Genomic DNA, 16,134 nt, shown 5'->3' with positions numbered 1-16,134 from the left:
AGCGCTGCACATCACACCGAGTTCAAATGCAAAACACGAGGCGTTGTGCTCTACCAAAAGGCGCACGATCAGGTGAGAGTAGTGGTTTGTAAAATTGCGGCAGAGCCCTATACATATTGAGGCGTAGCTGAATCTCTGGGGCTCTGAAGAGGTTTTTGATCGTTGCAGAACATTCTAACTAAAAGACAGCGAGTCCCCTTTAAAAAGAGTCAACAAAAAGATAAAGTTACTATTTGTTTATCTGCGTGCAAGTGTGTGAAATGCGTGTAATAGTGTGCGCGTGTGCTTCCATAAGATACTAGTGTGTGTCATTGTGTGTGTGCATGTTTGCCACATCTGTATGTAAAATGGTGTGTGTGTGTGTGTGTGAAGGAGTGAGAAGCATACTATCTCCATCCAGCAGCTGCCACAAAGAGGCTTCCCAAAACAAGCGCAGGGCCATGACAGAGACAGAGCGACCGCAGCCTTCTGGTGGTGTAATAGGAAATTAATTGAGACCATCAATATGGTATTAATCATTAAAGCTCAGGTGCTGAGGTGGCACTTTGCTGACTGCTCTCCTGTTGGAAGCACTCACACACACACACACTCAGTAAAAGTTTGACCTGCTGTTTCGCAAAAATGTAGGTGGGGACAAAAAAAGGGGAAAGTAGAGACAGAGTAAAATGAGAAAAAGGTAAGGTCTGCATCCTCTATCTCAACACAGAGACAGTGGTAGTTTTTATACACAGCGATCCAAGGTCACGGCTTGTCTTGCTTCGCAGGGAAAGTAGTTTGTGTTTACCTCTTTCGAGCTCCCTCTGATAGCGACTAAATAGTGAGACCGAAATTGAATAGGAGCGCGTATTTTCCGACAGATGTTCAAATCAGAAAATGACAGGTAAAATTGGAGAAATATTCATCAACTCCCTGGGAAGCCATGTTTCTTATACCACCTAATCCTTCGCGAGGCAAAACACAGTGAGGCCCGGAGTGCCGGTGTTAATCAGCCAGAGGAGAGCCAAATTGCAGCAACTACATTAAGCCGTTAAGCACACCACGTCTCCAAATTGTTTGAGGTGTCTCACTGAGATGAATGTTTCTTCTTATGAATAATACATCACACACATACAACACCAGACACAGTCTTTATATATATGTGCATGTGAGCGCACATGCTGACAGATGCGCGCACACCAACCAACTGTGTGCGTCTTCAGCCGTGCAGGATGAGGAGTTGGTAGTGTACGACACAGCTTCGACAGGCTGATGCTCCTCACACTTTCTTCAGACTGAGGTGAGCATCAACTAGACTCCATGGCCACTTTACCCCAAAACCTTCACCACCTCATGTCTGTCAGTGTCAAGGTTGAGCCTATGAAATGTTTATGATTCAGGAGCTGGAGATAAGATTGATCGGGATTGAAAGGCAAATACGATTGCCAAAGACCAGAGTCAGCTGAAAAGCAGGCAGAGGGGGAGCAGAGGGGGAGAAGAAAAAGAGAGCAAGAGGAGAAAATGCATTAACATCGGTCTGGCCCTGAGAGAGCACAGAGTAATGAGTTCTTCCTCTATACACACATTACTATACTGGTGAGAGAATATGGACACACCGTCATGACCAGCTGACTGATGCCGTGTGTGTTTGATCCGTTTGCCTGATTGCTGCCATGCAACTCTCCACTACTGACACTGTCCTTGTCCTGTGATGTGTTTAGAAGGCTGGGCACACCTTAAAATCAGCAGGTACATTCAGGCCATCTGCTGGCCAAGATTTAGAATTTACAAGTCTGGCTATACGCATTTGGGAGAAGGCACTATGTTAAAAAGTTTTCATGTAAAAAAAAAAAAAAACATGTTCAAGAATGGGACACTTGGTAACTACGAGCCACTGGTACACCATCAAAATAGGACTTCATGGGAGAATAGGAGGCCCTGGCGCTCTTTAACAGCATGGTGATAACACATCAGCTTTGATTTACGATGTTAAACAGTAGGAAAAAAAAAGGCGAAATGATGTCATCAAATAGAGCGTTTTTCAAAGGCCAGAGGAATGTGTGTGCATGCATTAATAAGTGCATTTGTGTGTGTGCATATGGGACGGGTGGAAGGAGAAGACCCTTTGATGTGTCTCCCGACGGGCCTGGCCAGCTTGCAGGAGAGGAGCAGCGTAGAGGCCACCAGAGAGTTGGGCCCCGAGCCCTGGGGCCTGTTCTTTCCCTCCCCCTCTCAGCCTGCCTTCCCCTCCCTCCTCTGATCAATACCGGGTCCTAATCACCGAGGACAGTACGGTAGTCCTCTCTTTCTCTCATCTCATCTCTCCCTTTTTTTTCTCTCCCTCATGGTTTTCAACCTCCGCCATGCTTTTGCCAACCAGCATTAATTCCACGCACTTGCATGTTCTTGGTATGTGCATGTACGTGTTTGTGCCCGTACGTGTCCACACCTCTACGTGTGTGTGTGTGTGTGAGCCGCACACACACACATTCTGCCAATGTGTCTATGCACATTTGGCTGTATTGAAGGGTGTCAGTTTGAGTCTCAGTAAATACGTGAACGGGCTTATACAAGGCTGTTAAAATGTGTGCATGTGTCTGTGTACAACAAGATAAGAGAATATCCTTGAAAAAGCAACACCAACATAAACCCCAGTGAATTATGAGCAGCATGCATAAACCTGAATAATAACACATCCCCTCATTTTGGTGGCTTTATCCCAGTTATCTAATTGCCTGTGTCTTTTCTTCTTCTTTAATAAACTAATGAATGTGGCAGGATAGAGACCTGCAATCATATAGGCAGCAATAAGTAGCACTGCTTTAAACCACCAAACTGCATCAGAACAGCTGAATAATTTGTAGGAGAAATAATTACGGGGCAGAAGAGCGGGCATCAATCGTGGAACACCGACAGTGCTCTCGCTGGAAACTACCTCACCCATAAGCCAAGGCTCCATTAGGTATTGTCTGGGGCCTACAGGCTAATTTGTTTGCATCAATAATACATTCAAAGGATTTATCTAACTTGCAAATGAGTGTTCATTTACTGGTCCAAGAGGCAAGGAGGAGAGCCGGCAGCAGGAGGGAAGGTGTGAAAGGCTGAAACAGCTGGTTGGGGCTATCTGGGACACAGTTAACCCTTTGATGGGCAGCAGGGCGGTGGTCCATATCGACCAGTTAGTCGGTAGTATTCAGAGATGGTTGGTGCTGACATGCTTGGATAACAGCCAGTGTTTATGTAGGGCACGGAGAGGCCAAGGTGCTGGTGACCAACACTTGGAAAAGGATCAAAAAAATGAAGCAGCAAGCCCCCTCGCGGCGACAATTTATTACCTGCTGCACCGAGTATTCTCTGATCATATGCCAGACGACAAAATGACAGAGGAGTGTATGAGCGTGTCTCCGTCAGAAGATGGGAAGTGCCGTCCTCGGGGGACACCGGGATCCCCACCGCCCTTTGATCTCTGTACTATGCTGTCTCCAACAGGCGATATTAGGACGCGCAAAGCCAAAAGAAGTGGATGAGCATAATGTGTGTGTGTGTGTGTCTGTGGGTGATGGGGGTTATCAAGAGAAGGCTAGCACAAGGGAGAGAGAAAAAGACAGAGGAGACGAAAGAGAAAGATGGGAGTGGAGGAGGGAAGCTGGCCATGAACATATGCTGCCTCTCTGTGCCAAGCCACACTGGCTCAGGCAACCCACGCATACGCTGCACTGCTGCCACTCCAGCACCAACACCATGGCACTACTTAGTCAAACAAAGCTGGAGAGATGAATCTGGAAAGAGACGGGGGCTCCCCAGTCTCAGCACTGCCAGGGTAGGGCTGTTTGGCCTGGATAACACTGCCTGATTACACACACACACACACACACACACACACACGCACACACGCACGCACGCACACACACTAGTGGCTTTCAGCTGTTTGGCTAGCCACCCCCTAAATTTGTGACACTTCTGATGTGGGCCACCATACAACACTCTGTTTGATGAACTATGGAGTCACTTTAACTATTTTTAATTATTGGTAGAAAGTGCAAAAATATTTATTATAAAACAAGTAGTGCCGGTCCTTTATTAGATTGGCTGCGTTCAACACACACACACACACACACACACACACACACACACACACACACACACACACACACACACACACACACACACACACACACACACAGCTGTAAACACATCACATTATCAGTGCACCAATTAGTCACCTGTTGTAGAATTTAATGAGAGCAAAAGAGAAGAGTCGTAAAAGTCGAGAAACAAAACAAGTGTTATGTCGAAGTCTGTTTCCCAGCTTTATAGTGGTTCCCTCTGTTGAAATGATAGCGCCCCCCCACGGTGGTTAAGGAATTAGGGATGAGAGTTGGTTTTGGTTTATGTCGGTAAACACATATCTACGGGTAAACAGTAATCAACACGACTCCAGGGCCGTTAAACAGACTACGTGGTCCGTGCGCTGTTTAAAAAAAAAAAAGGTGTCAGGAGTGTGCGCTAAACTGTCATTCAACGAATTAAAATTATCGCTTTGCGGTTGAATGACTCCTCCAAACAGTGATGTTGCAGTTAACGTTCACGTCTGTGCAATATGTCATCATTTTATCCGATTAGACATTAGTGTGAAATGATCTATATTAACATATGAGTTCTTGAGTTATGTTCAAAAACGTGTTTTCTGAGGTCACAGCGACCTTTGACCACAAAAATTCCAATTACTTCCACCGTGAGTGCAAGTGGACTTTAGAGCCACATTTGAAGATATTTCTCAAGGCGTTAATGAGATAATGAGTTTCCGAGAATGGGACGCACGTGAGGACACAGACCTTGAGCTTTGACCACCAAAATCTAATCACTCCATCCTTCAGTCCAGGAGGATGTCTGTGTCAAAATTTGAACAGTAAAAATTCCCTCCAGGCTTCTCCTGAGATATCGTTTTCACAAGAATGGACCGGACGGACTGACGACCGGAAACAGGGAGGAATAAAATCACTGTAAATGCTTCGTTTGTTCAGGCCAGGCTTTAAAACTGTGACCATATAAGAGAAAGCAAAAACGTTAGAAGTTGGCACGCTTATACATTATAGGATGTAAAAGACGTGATATCAACCCACCTAAAGGGCTCACAAGTAATTGTAGTTGTAGTATTAGTCAATGCAAACCATACATTTTCTGAGACGTGAACAGTGGAATATGAATGAGAAGAAAATTATGGGTCATGATTATATAATTATATTCTTTCTGTTGAAGAGTTACGACAGAGCTTAATGGTTTGGAGAAACCGTGTGTGTGTGTGTGTGTGTGTGTGTGTCAGAAACGAGAACCGTGGTTACTGGTACTGGGATGTTTGATGTACTGCACACCTAAAGGTATTATTAACACTGACAGTCTAGAAGGTTCAATTCAGTTTTTATTGCTTAAACATTTTATGAGCGGCGGACTTAAAATTCACAGAAAGGTCACACACTAACATTTTTCATACAATACCAGATTTTTAAATATCATTTATGTATAAAATACTTAGTGTAATGAGGCGCTTATATTAACCGCTGCAATGTGGCTAGGGGGTTCCACAAAAATGTTTTAAATAATGACTGACCATGTATTTGATTCCACCGTGTTGTCAAAAGGAAAGGAGGTCGGCGGCAGGGGGAGTGGGGTCTGAACGGCTTTGGAAAAGTGCTGCACATGGCTCCCCACTGGGAGTCAAACCAAGGGCAAAAAAAAGGGAAAAATATATGCAGGCAAACATCAACAGCACACAGATCCAAATTGCTTGCTAACACACACACACACACACACGTTCCACACACATTCACATTTGCACGCTCATAAATCCACACGAACCCCACACATAATGGGACCGTACAGGAAAGCAGAGCACACCCAGATATATAATAACAAATGCTAACACAGAAATCAAATTTAGGGTTCATCTTGCAATCTGAGCCTCAATTCCCCTCTGCCGTCTAGCCGCTTTACGTTCCACGCCTTTTCTGTGTGAACGAATGGGGTCAGTATCGTCACATAAACATCATCCTCTGCTCGCTCGGCCCCCCCCCTCCCCTTCCTCAGTGAATGAATGCTGAGCACTGGTGCATATCTACGCAGGGATGGCAAGGGCACCGAGGAGAGAAAATCAATACTATATCTCACCACTAAGCACAATCCCAACCAAAAGCAGCTGGAGTTTGCAGGTTGCTCCATAAACTGGACGGCTTCATCTGGCTGGCCGCTGTGTCGGTGGATTGCGACAGTAATGCACTACAGCACAATGGCCTCGGCCACAGCCTGCCAGACACAGAGGCACGCGCACACGCACACACACACACACACACACACACACACACACACACACACACACACACACACACACACACAGACAAATGGCACGCTCCCAGGGGCTGGGGGAATAGCAACAGCAATGAGAAAAACTCTCATGAGGCAGGAACAGGGTTGACAAACACACTCTCTCCTCCGTCACAAACAAGGAAAAGCACCACTGGACCATTTAGCCCACCCTTACTGTGGACTCACACACACTCGCACATACACACCTACACACACACACACACGTATACATTTACACACGCACATGGGCGTACACAGAGAGGGCCCTTAAAATACCTGCTCTAAAAATAGCAGGCAGGAAGCGGGAAACGGGACTATGAGGCTATTATTATTGCTCACACGTCCTGCCTGGTCCCACCAAGGAAAGGGAAGAGACTAATGATTTTCCTGGTGCAAGCAATTAAAAAACTATTTGTCACCTGCCAGGCTGCATATGATGTTAGGGGCCTTGGCAGAGGACCACAGAGTAACTCTACATATATACACTGTGCACACACCCAGAGTGGGTTGCACCAGAGCAAGCGGTCCAGAGGCAGAAATGATGCATGAGAAACAAGTGAATGAAGGGAAGATGAGGTAAGCTGGGAGGGAACTGTACTTTTGGATAGAGTAACAGAGTTGGGTAAACGGTTGATTTACCCAGACAGGTGAATATAAGGCCAGACAGTGCCTCAGACAACACACTGCCATCAGGAAGTCATGTAATATTTAGACTCCAGCCAATGAAAGTAATTCTCCTGCTGCTGGGCTCCTGGTTAAAATAGAAATGTATATTTCCCCATCTACCCTATGCCCTAAGAGCATGGAAATAGAGCGACTCCAGCTCTCTATCATATCCCGGTACCTGTCCCCCCTCCCTTTCTCTCGGGCTGGATCCCCTGGAGAACAGTTGGAAACATGCAGGTTTAGACACACGTTCATTTCAACTAAATTGCTGTAATCCCTGCTGGATTTGTCAAAGTGGTTTAAAGCACTCCCAGGAAAAAAAGAGAAGGTGAAACCATGTTCGATGGAAAATCAACATTTCAGTATCCTTATTCCTTATTATAATTAGCTCCTTATTCCTGCTTTGCTTCAGTTTCTGTATTAGGGAGGTAAACATTGTCAAATCTGAGTTATCTGAGGAGGGCACTGGGGAAGTACATCTTTTCATGTATATGTATTTTCCTTCTCGAGGAAGGGAGTCTATCCTTTGCGGACCGCATGAGGTTTAGGATGGCCAACACGGGGGGCCTCCAGGCGGACGAAAACCTCCCACTATTTACTAGGAAACATCCTCTGATGCTGCCACAGGAGGCCAATATTGGGCTCTGGGAGACAACCAATATAAATTGGGAGGGGGCAGTAAATAATATTAAGACAAGCGTTATGTCTCCCTTGCACAACGCAGCCCTATCCGGATCCAGCTTCAAGCGTACACTCGGCTGCAGTAATTTACGAGGTAGCTCGTTAACGCCGGGTGATTTGCACTGCTCGTTTGCTCCTGTTCATCGCTACCAAATGATATCATCTTCTACCTCTAATCTTCTAACTCTAATCCCCCATTCTCAAAGCACCTCCACCCCTCCCAACTCTTGCTTCCTTCCTTCTACCCTTCTCCATTTTGCTTTCTCTCCTCCTCCCTCCCTCCCTCCCTCCCTCCTCTCAATCTCTGTGTCTTCTCGGGTTTGCGTAGGCGAGTTTCGAGATGGGGGAGCAGACAGAGATGGGAGCAGAGCCATCCCACTCAAGGGCGTGTGTGCGCATGTGTGCTCAATATGACATCTATCCAGATCAAAAAAAGACTAAAAGAAGTCTGGTTCGACTCTGAAGGCTTTATGTGCCCTTGTAGTTACTTTTCCACTGCCCCCCCTACTGAGAGAGAATGAGAGCAAGCCCCCCAAAAAAGCTGGATTTTTCTCTCAAAACTTGCAGAGGGGAGAAAGCTCAGCAATCCTGGGGAGACAAAGTGGCAGATAGAAATAAAGACAGATAGTGCGGTGCGGTGGGGGGGGGGGGGGGCAGACCAGAACACAAAGGAAAAGGAAAACTAAGGGGATATAAGCTGAAGGCACACGAATGAAAATGAAGTTCATAACAGAGATTGTTATTGACAATTAGGGAAACAAATGCCATTGTTTTTAATCCATAATAAAATACCTTTGAAAATCCCACAACTTCACTAATCGCTTCAACTAATAAATCGATTCAACCACATTGGCCCAAGACTCTATCTTCATCTTATATCTTTCCCACAAACGATCCTTAGTCTCTTCATAACCCACAGAGAAATCAGCTCGTCTCCGGACCAGATGCAACTAACACCTTCAGATAAGACAGATTTTCACAATGAAAATTGCCAATTATAGAAATTGCAATCAGAGCAGTTGGTTTGCATGTTGATAGTAGCTGGTTAAAGGGGAATTGAGATCGATGTCTGACTGAATGCAGAGTGAACGACTCTGGCCCTGTCTATATTACGCCGGCTCTCAATCCCGACTCCCCTTTGCTCCTCTCCTCAGTCTTTAGCGCGCGCATATTCCTTGTCTTCCCTCTTAACTCTGTCCTTTCCTTCCCTGTCTCTCCCGCTATGACACATCCAAGCGATCGTGTCGGGATGTCAGCCCTCATCCACGGCTAATTGGGGCTCAGAGGAGTAATCAGGGCAGGACAAATCGGACAGTTCTGGTCATTAGCTGTGACCAGTGTTCTCTGGGAAGCTGGGAGATGCGTGCACACTTCTGCCATCACGCCTCAGCCTGCATAGTGACACAGGCAGATCTGTGGCTCGACACTAGAGAGGACTCAGAGGTTGGCACGGCACAGAACAGACTTAGTGCAGAGCCATTGATCTCCTCTGCTTTCCAACACACACACACAGAGGCAGGATGTAAACACAAATAAGCCTGGCGGGTGACTGTATGCACAGGGACTCTCTTATTGTCTAATATGGGACAGGCAGCAAAGGACTTTGGAAGAGAAAACTCAGAGTACAAAACAGAGGGTAACATCAAATCAGGATAAAGGTTTGTCGCAATACTCTTCTGACAAGCTCACAGCGTTTGAGCCTTTTCAAACTCTTGTACTATCGACAAGGAACTCAGACATTTGATTCCTGCTCTGGTTAGTAAACCACTTCTCTGGGCTCTTTTGAGCTAGCCAGTGGAACGACGAGAATAACATGTACAAATATTGGTGTCAATAACAATCTTAGAAGCCACTAAATGTAAACATGTCGATGGCTGCTCCCTCTGAGAGTGGGGTGCATGACTTCGAAGCAAGATGAATGTCAATTCGCCTTCCTGGCAGAGCCTTAACCTTTCAGGATAACTGAATTATTTAAGCACCACATACCTGTTGTGGGCCTCTGTTTCTCCGTCTGGGAGAAGGCTGGTTAGGAGGCTGCATGAGTCTATGGCCACGCACGCCTCTTTGGCCGCAGAGTGAAAATGGCAAGACAAATGTGGCGGGGGATTTGTGATAATTGGCCGTGCTGGTGGGCTAGGCGACGGGCCTAGAGAAAAGGTCGCAGGCACTGATAAACAGATCAGTCTGCCAGGAGGAGAGGAGTTTCTGTGTGCCTCTGGGGGGTTTCGCTCAACTTCTCTCTCCTTCTTCGTATTGGGAGAGAGCGCTCCAGCAGGGCCCATTAATTAAGCATCAGAGTAACCTTCAATATGTTTAGAGGTCAGAAGCCCCAGTGACACTGTTTTGGGCAGAGACCAACTGAGAACTAACTCTATATTCTCTCTCGGAGTGAAAACAGAGGGTAGCAGATGTGCTCAGAGGACTAGAAGAGAGTTGATAGCAGAGCGGGGGACATATTTAATTGTTCAATAAGTAGAGAGGATGGAGAGGGTTAATGTCAGATGTTCCTGTGTGACTGCACACAAAGAGGAGGAGAAGCGGAGGAGATGAGGGGAGCCACGGGGACATGGCTCACACCCCGACATGCTTGTGAAGCAGCTGTTCTCCTCGTGGCAGAGAGAGTGGGGGCCTGCCAGCAGCAGCATGCTTCTGAGAGCATCGTGGTCTCCCACCATAGCACAGAAACAGACCGGCAACACACACACACACACACACACGGACCCACACTCGCATTGCTGTGACTGCCACCCGTTCTCCTGCCAGTCCAGCGTTGAGATTTTCCGTTCAACGGTAATGTGAGGTGATGGAGTCAAATTCCTATGCTATAAATCTGATCTGATACTCCGTAGAGGTGCATTTCCACTTGATCCAAACAACAGCCTGCATAGCTAAAGGCAATTATATTTCTACTGCCTCCATTTGCCCTGAGGTTGTAGACAGCCAGTCAAAACCTCGCCAGGTTTTCCTGCCTCTCCACCCTCTCAGTGAAATCAACAGAACAGTGCCCAGGCTCATCCATGATTTATCTCAGTGAAATATTCATTATGTAGCCTTGCATAGTCTGGACGTATCTGATGTGAATCTGAACCTGACAGCTCTGCTCCGTCATCACACATCACCTGAACCACTCTGAATCCGGCACCTGTCTCCCAGTGCTCAACACAGAGGCAACTAAACTGATCCGAATGAATAGAGGACTCTGGCAGATATAAAGAATCCATCTGTCTACCTTTAGCCTGCAGGCATGTGGCTCTGGGTCTGAAGTAACTGGTTCGTGCTTGCACACCGACCTATGACGGATCACTGCAGCAAAGCTACTCAACTTTTCCCATTCAATTAGACAGAGAGTCGAGAGAGAGAGGCCTCTGGCCTGACTGGTGATAAGGAGTACATGTGTTGGGCCCTGCGCATGATCCGCTGACAGCATTGGCCAGGTGGATTGATCTTTGGAGATTGGTGAGCTTGTTATGAGAGGAGACTTGGATGGGACTTCAAAGGGGCTGGGTGGCTTTTTGATAAATCAGCCTTAAAAAAATAATACTCTGATGTGGTGAACAGTTAGAAAGGTTAGATCAGAGTGTGTTTCAGCACCACGGACAGCACCGCAGAGCCCATACTGCTCAAGGTTCTCCTAAATCACAGAGTTATCACTCTGCCTGTCCAATTAAGTAGCCTTTGAATTATTCCATGAATTGAAATAGCCGAAATACTGTCTAATAGTGCTGGAAATTATCACAGGGAAAACAGTGACAACTCATTTTCCTACATAACACTAATTCAAGTGGTTCCAAAGTCATTATACTCTGAAGGACTAATGTAATAAGAAAAATGTAACTGCAGTGAATGGTGATATTAATAATGTATTCATGTGAGACAGAGACTAGAGCGCAGTGGCCTAAGCTGGGGAAGGTAAGAGGGAGAAAGTGATAGCTGTGAAGAAACAAGGTCGTCAGCATTCCCTCCTGCCTTACTAGTCATTTCATTATCTCATCCCTCTCTCCTCCTCTTTAAAGTAGGAAAAGCGGGAGAGGCTATTGACCCCTCTCTGTGTTCGTGGCAGGCAGCGGGACAAATGAAGTTCCCCCCTCAGACCCCCTCCGTATTAATATCATAATTATCCGCACCTCTGTGCCCCCGTCGGCCAGCACAAACTCCACTGTCTTATTTGATGGAGAGGCGCAAGCCGGGAATTACATTCGATTAGCACTAAACAAGAGAAGGGGACACGGAGCAGTGGAATCAATCAGTGCCACCAGGATGGGAGAGATCCTCTGCGTCAATGAGTGTGCGTCTGTCTGCGTGCGCGTGTCATGACAGCTTGTGGATGGAAAGGCTGCGTAGAACTCAACTCATTGGAGTATGGCACACTCCAGCTGTAACTGACAGCATTAAAAGAGCGAATATATAATGTGCTGTGATGATGTTTATGATTATTTGGGATATGTTGGTACCAGTGAAAATATACCATGGTATGACACAGAGCCCCATTTTAGTTTTTTGACCAAATCCAATGAAATGGGAACTTTTTTGAGTGACAAATCACACACTGCTCTGGGCAGCTCTCTGTCTCAGCAGCAATTTGGATTCATTGTTTGCAACCCCGGATAACTGCGGTGGTACTTTTCTTCAGTCGCAGCCATTTGCGGGGATGGGCCAGACATTTTAAAGTGGTCTAATGCCGTAGAGAGGTGGAGGTAGTGTGGTGGGGAGGAGCAGATTGAGAGTGAGAGGTGAAGAGAACAAAAGAAAATGAATGGAGTGAGAGAGGACCCCCCGCGCAGGTCTTCATTCCCGTCCCCTGTCTCATTACCCAGGCTTTGACTCAATAAAGAGTGGATAAAGAGTGGATAAAGAGGCACACACCCACGGGCTAGCCCCCCCGTAAAACACCTTTCACCAACCTCACTCTGCCCGTCTTTCTCGCTGTCTCGCTTGCACACACGTATCCAAACAATACGCACACAGACACATCGTCCCCTTTCTCCATTTCTATTCTGCTGTATGTTTTTTTTTTTTTTTTTTGGGGGGGGGGGTGGGGGGGGTTCAAATCTTTAAATCTATCTTTCTCTCTCTTCAGTGTTTTTTTTTAGCCCAACTTTTAAAAAGTTGTGTCCGTCTCACTTGCTCTCTCATTCACAGTCTGTCTCTACCCTCTCTGTCCTCTGTGTTCCCTCCCTGTCGGTGCTGCGTAATGGGAGTTATTTTCATCCCTGTCTCTCCGTGACTGTGGCCGCTGGATGGCTGAATATTTACATTTTTCACTCACTGGTGACCTTTCCCGGTTGCCGCTCTGGGAGCTCCAGTCTCCTTGCTGCTCTGCTGTTGACAGACTATTGCCTGCAAATCTCATATGGACACAGCAAATGGTACACAGGGAGTCAGGGACAGAGTATTCAGAGACCGGAGACAGGTGAAAAAAGACAGAGTGAGACTATTGTAACCCGGTTTGACTGTCAGTTGTCTGAATGAAAGCGGCCGGGAGAGACGGAGGTGCTGAAAGTCTATCTGCATCTGCAGAGATATGGACTGAAGTGGTATAATCTTTTACCTCTGGTGTCATTGTGATTTTGGTTTCCTGTCAGCACAGATGGTCTGCAATAAACTGCCTGAAAAAGAGATGTAAATCTGGGATTCCAGGAAGGCTCGGTGTCAAAGAAAATACTTCGTAAATTGATGTTTTTTTGTTGCGCAGCAGAAGGTCGGTGTTATTTTTTTCTGAATGAGTTGATGTGTTAGCTGCACACCAGAGCCCAGTGAGTCATGTACGTAGAGAGATCTGCTGAGCAGTGTGAGAGAAGGAGAGGTGAGGGCCAGGGATTCACTAACCAGGTTGCTCTTACGTGATGCTCTGCAATAACAGGAAAGAGAAGTTGAGTCAGTGAACTCCTTTAAAGTTTCATGAGTGTTTACGTCTGTATGCTGAAAGTGGAAGATAGAGATGGCGAAAATGAGGGCTGCGGTTTCAAAAAGGGAGTGACCTCGGTTGACTCCAGCTCTGATGATACCCCTTCTCTATCTACACATGTTTCCATCCCCCAGTTGTGCATCTCTAGGCCTGAATTCCACTTAAGGCATAGGTTCCCTTTGTAAATGTCTGTCTTAAAACGTACAAAATGGCATGTGGGTATTGTTTTAAGAGTCGCAATCGCCGGCAATGTTCTTCATCCTCACATTGGCTGTGAAGAGATTTTTTACTTATGAAATTATAATGTCGGTGATGGGAGACAAAATCCGCATTTCTCCTGTGCTAAAAAGTATTTTGAAGTTCAGCTGAAGCTAATAGGAGGATTCAGCAGCCTGCATTAGTCCTAATTGAGGGGGTCTTCCAAATTTGCAGTCTTCAGGATGTATAAAAAGAGAACAGAGAGACTGCAACCCACTGGACTGACTGAGGTTTGGAATGCATTTTGAAAATATTTGCTGGGTCCAGAATGGACAGAAGGAGTGATTAAAGCAGCCAATATTGCAATGCACATATGGCGATGTCAGTATTATCTTTAGCTAGACAATACAACTAATACAACCATAAAATGACTCCATTTAATAATAAGCATCCTCACCGAACAGCCTAAACATCTACTACTTTCTTATGTTATTTTCAGTTCTTTCATTATTGCTGGAGACACCTATGGAATTACCACGCAAGCTGTCTGCAGTATTTTGCCAGGTGTTTATATTTCTGTTGTGGGTTTGTCTCCACAACATAACTTTACGGGTGTGTAGTTGAGATCAAAATGAAGGCGAGTGTGTTTCAAGCAAGAGTAAGGGGGGTAAGGAGTGGGGAAGCCTCCTCCACCTTACGGCCCTGACCTGATTTGGCATTGTTAGTGGTGTGCCGCTATTGAAAGATAGTCTTTAGCTTTTCTTGCTTTCATTATTTTTATTATTTAATAATACACTGAACAGCTAATCATTTGGAAAATAGACTTAAGTGAAAATAACCTGAATAGCTTTGATGATTGATCTCAGAAGAGACGGGGAGAGACACGCTTTTTGTCTGCGTGTGTTGTGATTACTGCCTGTGACACACACAGAGCCAGCAAGAGAGAAATAAACTGTTGTTGTTGTTTGAGAGCTTTTGTTTGCTGTGGGAACACTAATTATTTTTGATTAGTATTTAAACATTGTTGAGGCCAGTTTTTTTTTTCTTCCCTCTTTTGTCTTTTCCCAACCGGTCTGCTCTCTTCTTTTGCTAACCGACACTGTAATGGTGTTTGTTTGCAATGGTTAGATTACAAATGAATTTGTCTTCTGGGTCCATTCAGTGCAGCAGGGATGTTGTGACTCGACAACTCGTGTCTTCAGAAAATACAACTGAGAGAAACTTCATACTAGAATATATCTAAAACATAGAACTTCAGTTAGATAGATAGATAGATAGATAGATAGATAGATAGATAGATAGATAGATAGATAGATAGATAGATAGATAGAAAGATAGATAGATAGATAGATAGATAGATAGATAGATAGATAGATAGACAAAAATAGCAGCAGCTCCACACCACTATTCTCTGTGTGTGCTTTATGCGCCCTTTAAATTGTCTGTGTGAATGGTTGTTCGTATCAGGCACCTTCCAACAATAATGGCTGCCATGCTAAACGAGAATGATGAGATGTATTGGGGAGGTGATCAAAGGACTACTATTTACAACCACTCTCAGCCTGCGGACTTGACGACCCACTGTAAGCACACTATACTGTACAGGGAACGTCCTCCATCATGCTTTTACTGCCCATCACTGCAGCTGTTAGACAGGGGAGATGGCGAAGCTTTTAGCAGACTGAGATACCGCCCTCGTGCTGGACGGCGTGTATGGGCAATGCCATCAGAAAAGTGAATGACTGGGAAAGATAAGGGAAATGGAGGCTGGGAAGAGAAAAGAGGAGAGGGAGGCGGGGATAGGTTGATGTCTGCCTGCCGGCTGTCAAAGTAAAATGCTTCGGTTAAATGGAAACTGATATCATGCGACTCATTCAACTATTTGTGGATTGGCTGGGAGAGCTTGAGAGTGAAACTAAAGCGCGGTGAACTGTAGAGGAGGAAAAGAGGAGTTCTTACCTGGAGCAGCCAGTAGCATCTACGGTGGAAGGTGGGGATGATGGAGGAGTGGACGTAGCAGCCATATAGACACTAGAGACAGAAGAAGAGAAAGAGAGGATGTTACACTGCAGTAAAGTAGGCTGACCTCTCTGCTGACCGGGACAGCTGTGACCCATGTACCCCTGACCTCTCCCACATGGACCTGCCAAGCTACTGTTCTTGGAAACAAAGACTGTGACCTGGAAGGAGGAAGTGGATGGGGTTAACCGGTGAACACCTCAGCATCACCATAGGACTCCTTCCTTCCCTCTCTTCCACTCTCACTCTGTCCTGCTTTGGAGAGATCCCCTGACAGAATGATTCAGGTGCTCCTTACTCCAACCCCCCACCCCCTCCATCACCCCGGA

At 45.9% G+C, this 16,134-nt stretch overlaps 1 protein-coding gene across 1 annotated transcript in view; it reads right to left on the bottom strand.

Moving 5' to 3' along the window:
* camta1a (calmodulin binding transcription activator 1a) overlaps window positions 1–16,134 on the bottom strand; it is a gene marked incomplete at both ends in the record, with an annotated part of 112,390 nt that overhangs the window by 38,526 nt on the left and 57,730 nt on the right. The window contains one exon of the mRNA XM_079225619.1: window positions 15,746–15,817. Coding sequence (XP_079081745.1) covers window positions 15,746–15,817 — 72 coding nt within the window. The remainder of the gene's footprint in view (window positions 1–15,745; window positions 15,818–16,134) is intronic.

The sequence above is a fragment of the Taurulus bubalis genome (genome assembly GCF_910589615.1).
Source record: "Taurulus bubalis genome assembly, chromosome: 11".
Lineage (NCBI taxonomy): Eukaryota > Metazoa > Chordata > Actinopteri > Perciformes > Cottidae > Taurulus > Taurulus bubalis.
Note: the sequence above shows the minus strand (reverse complement) of the source record. Positions and strands in the feature narration are given on the sequence as shown.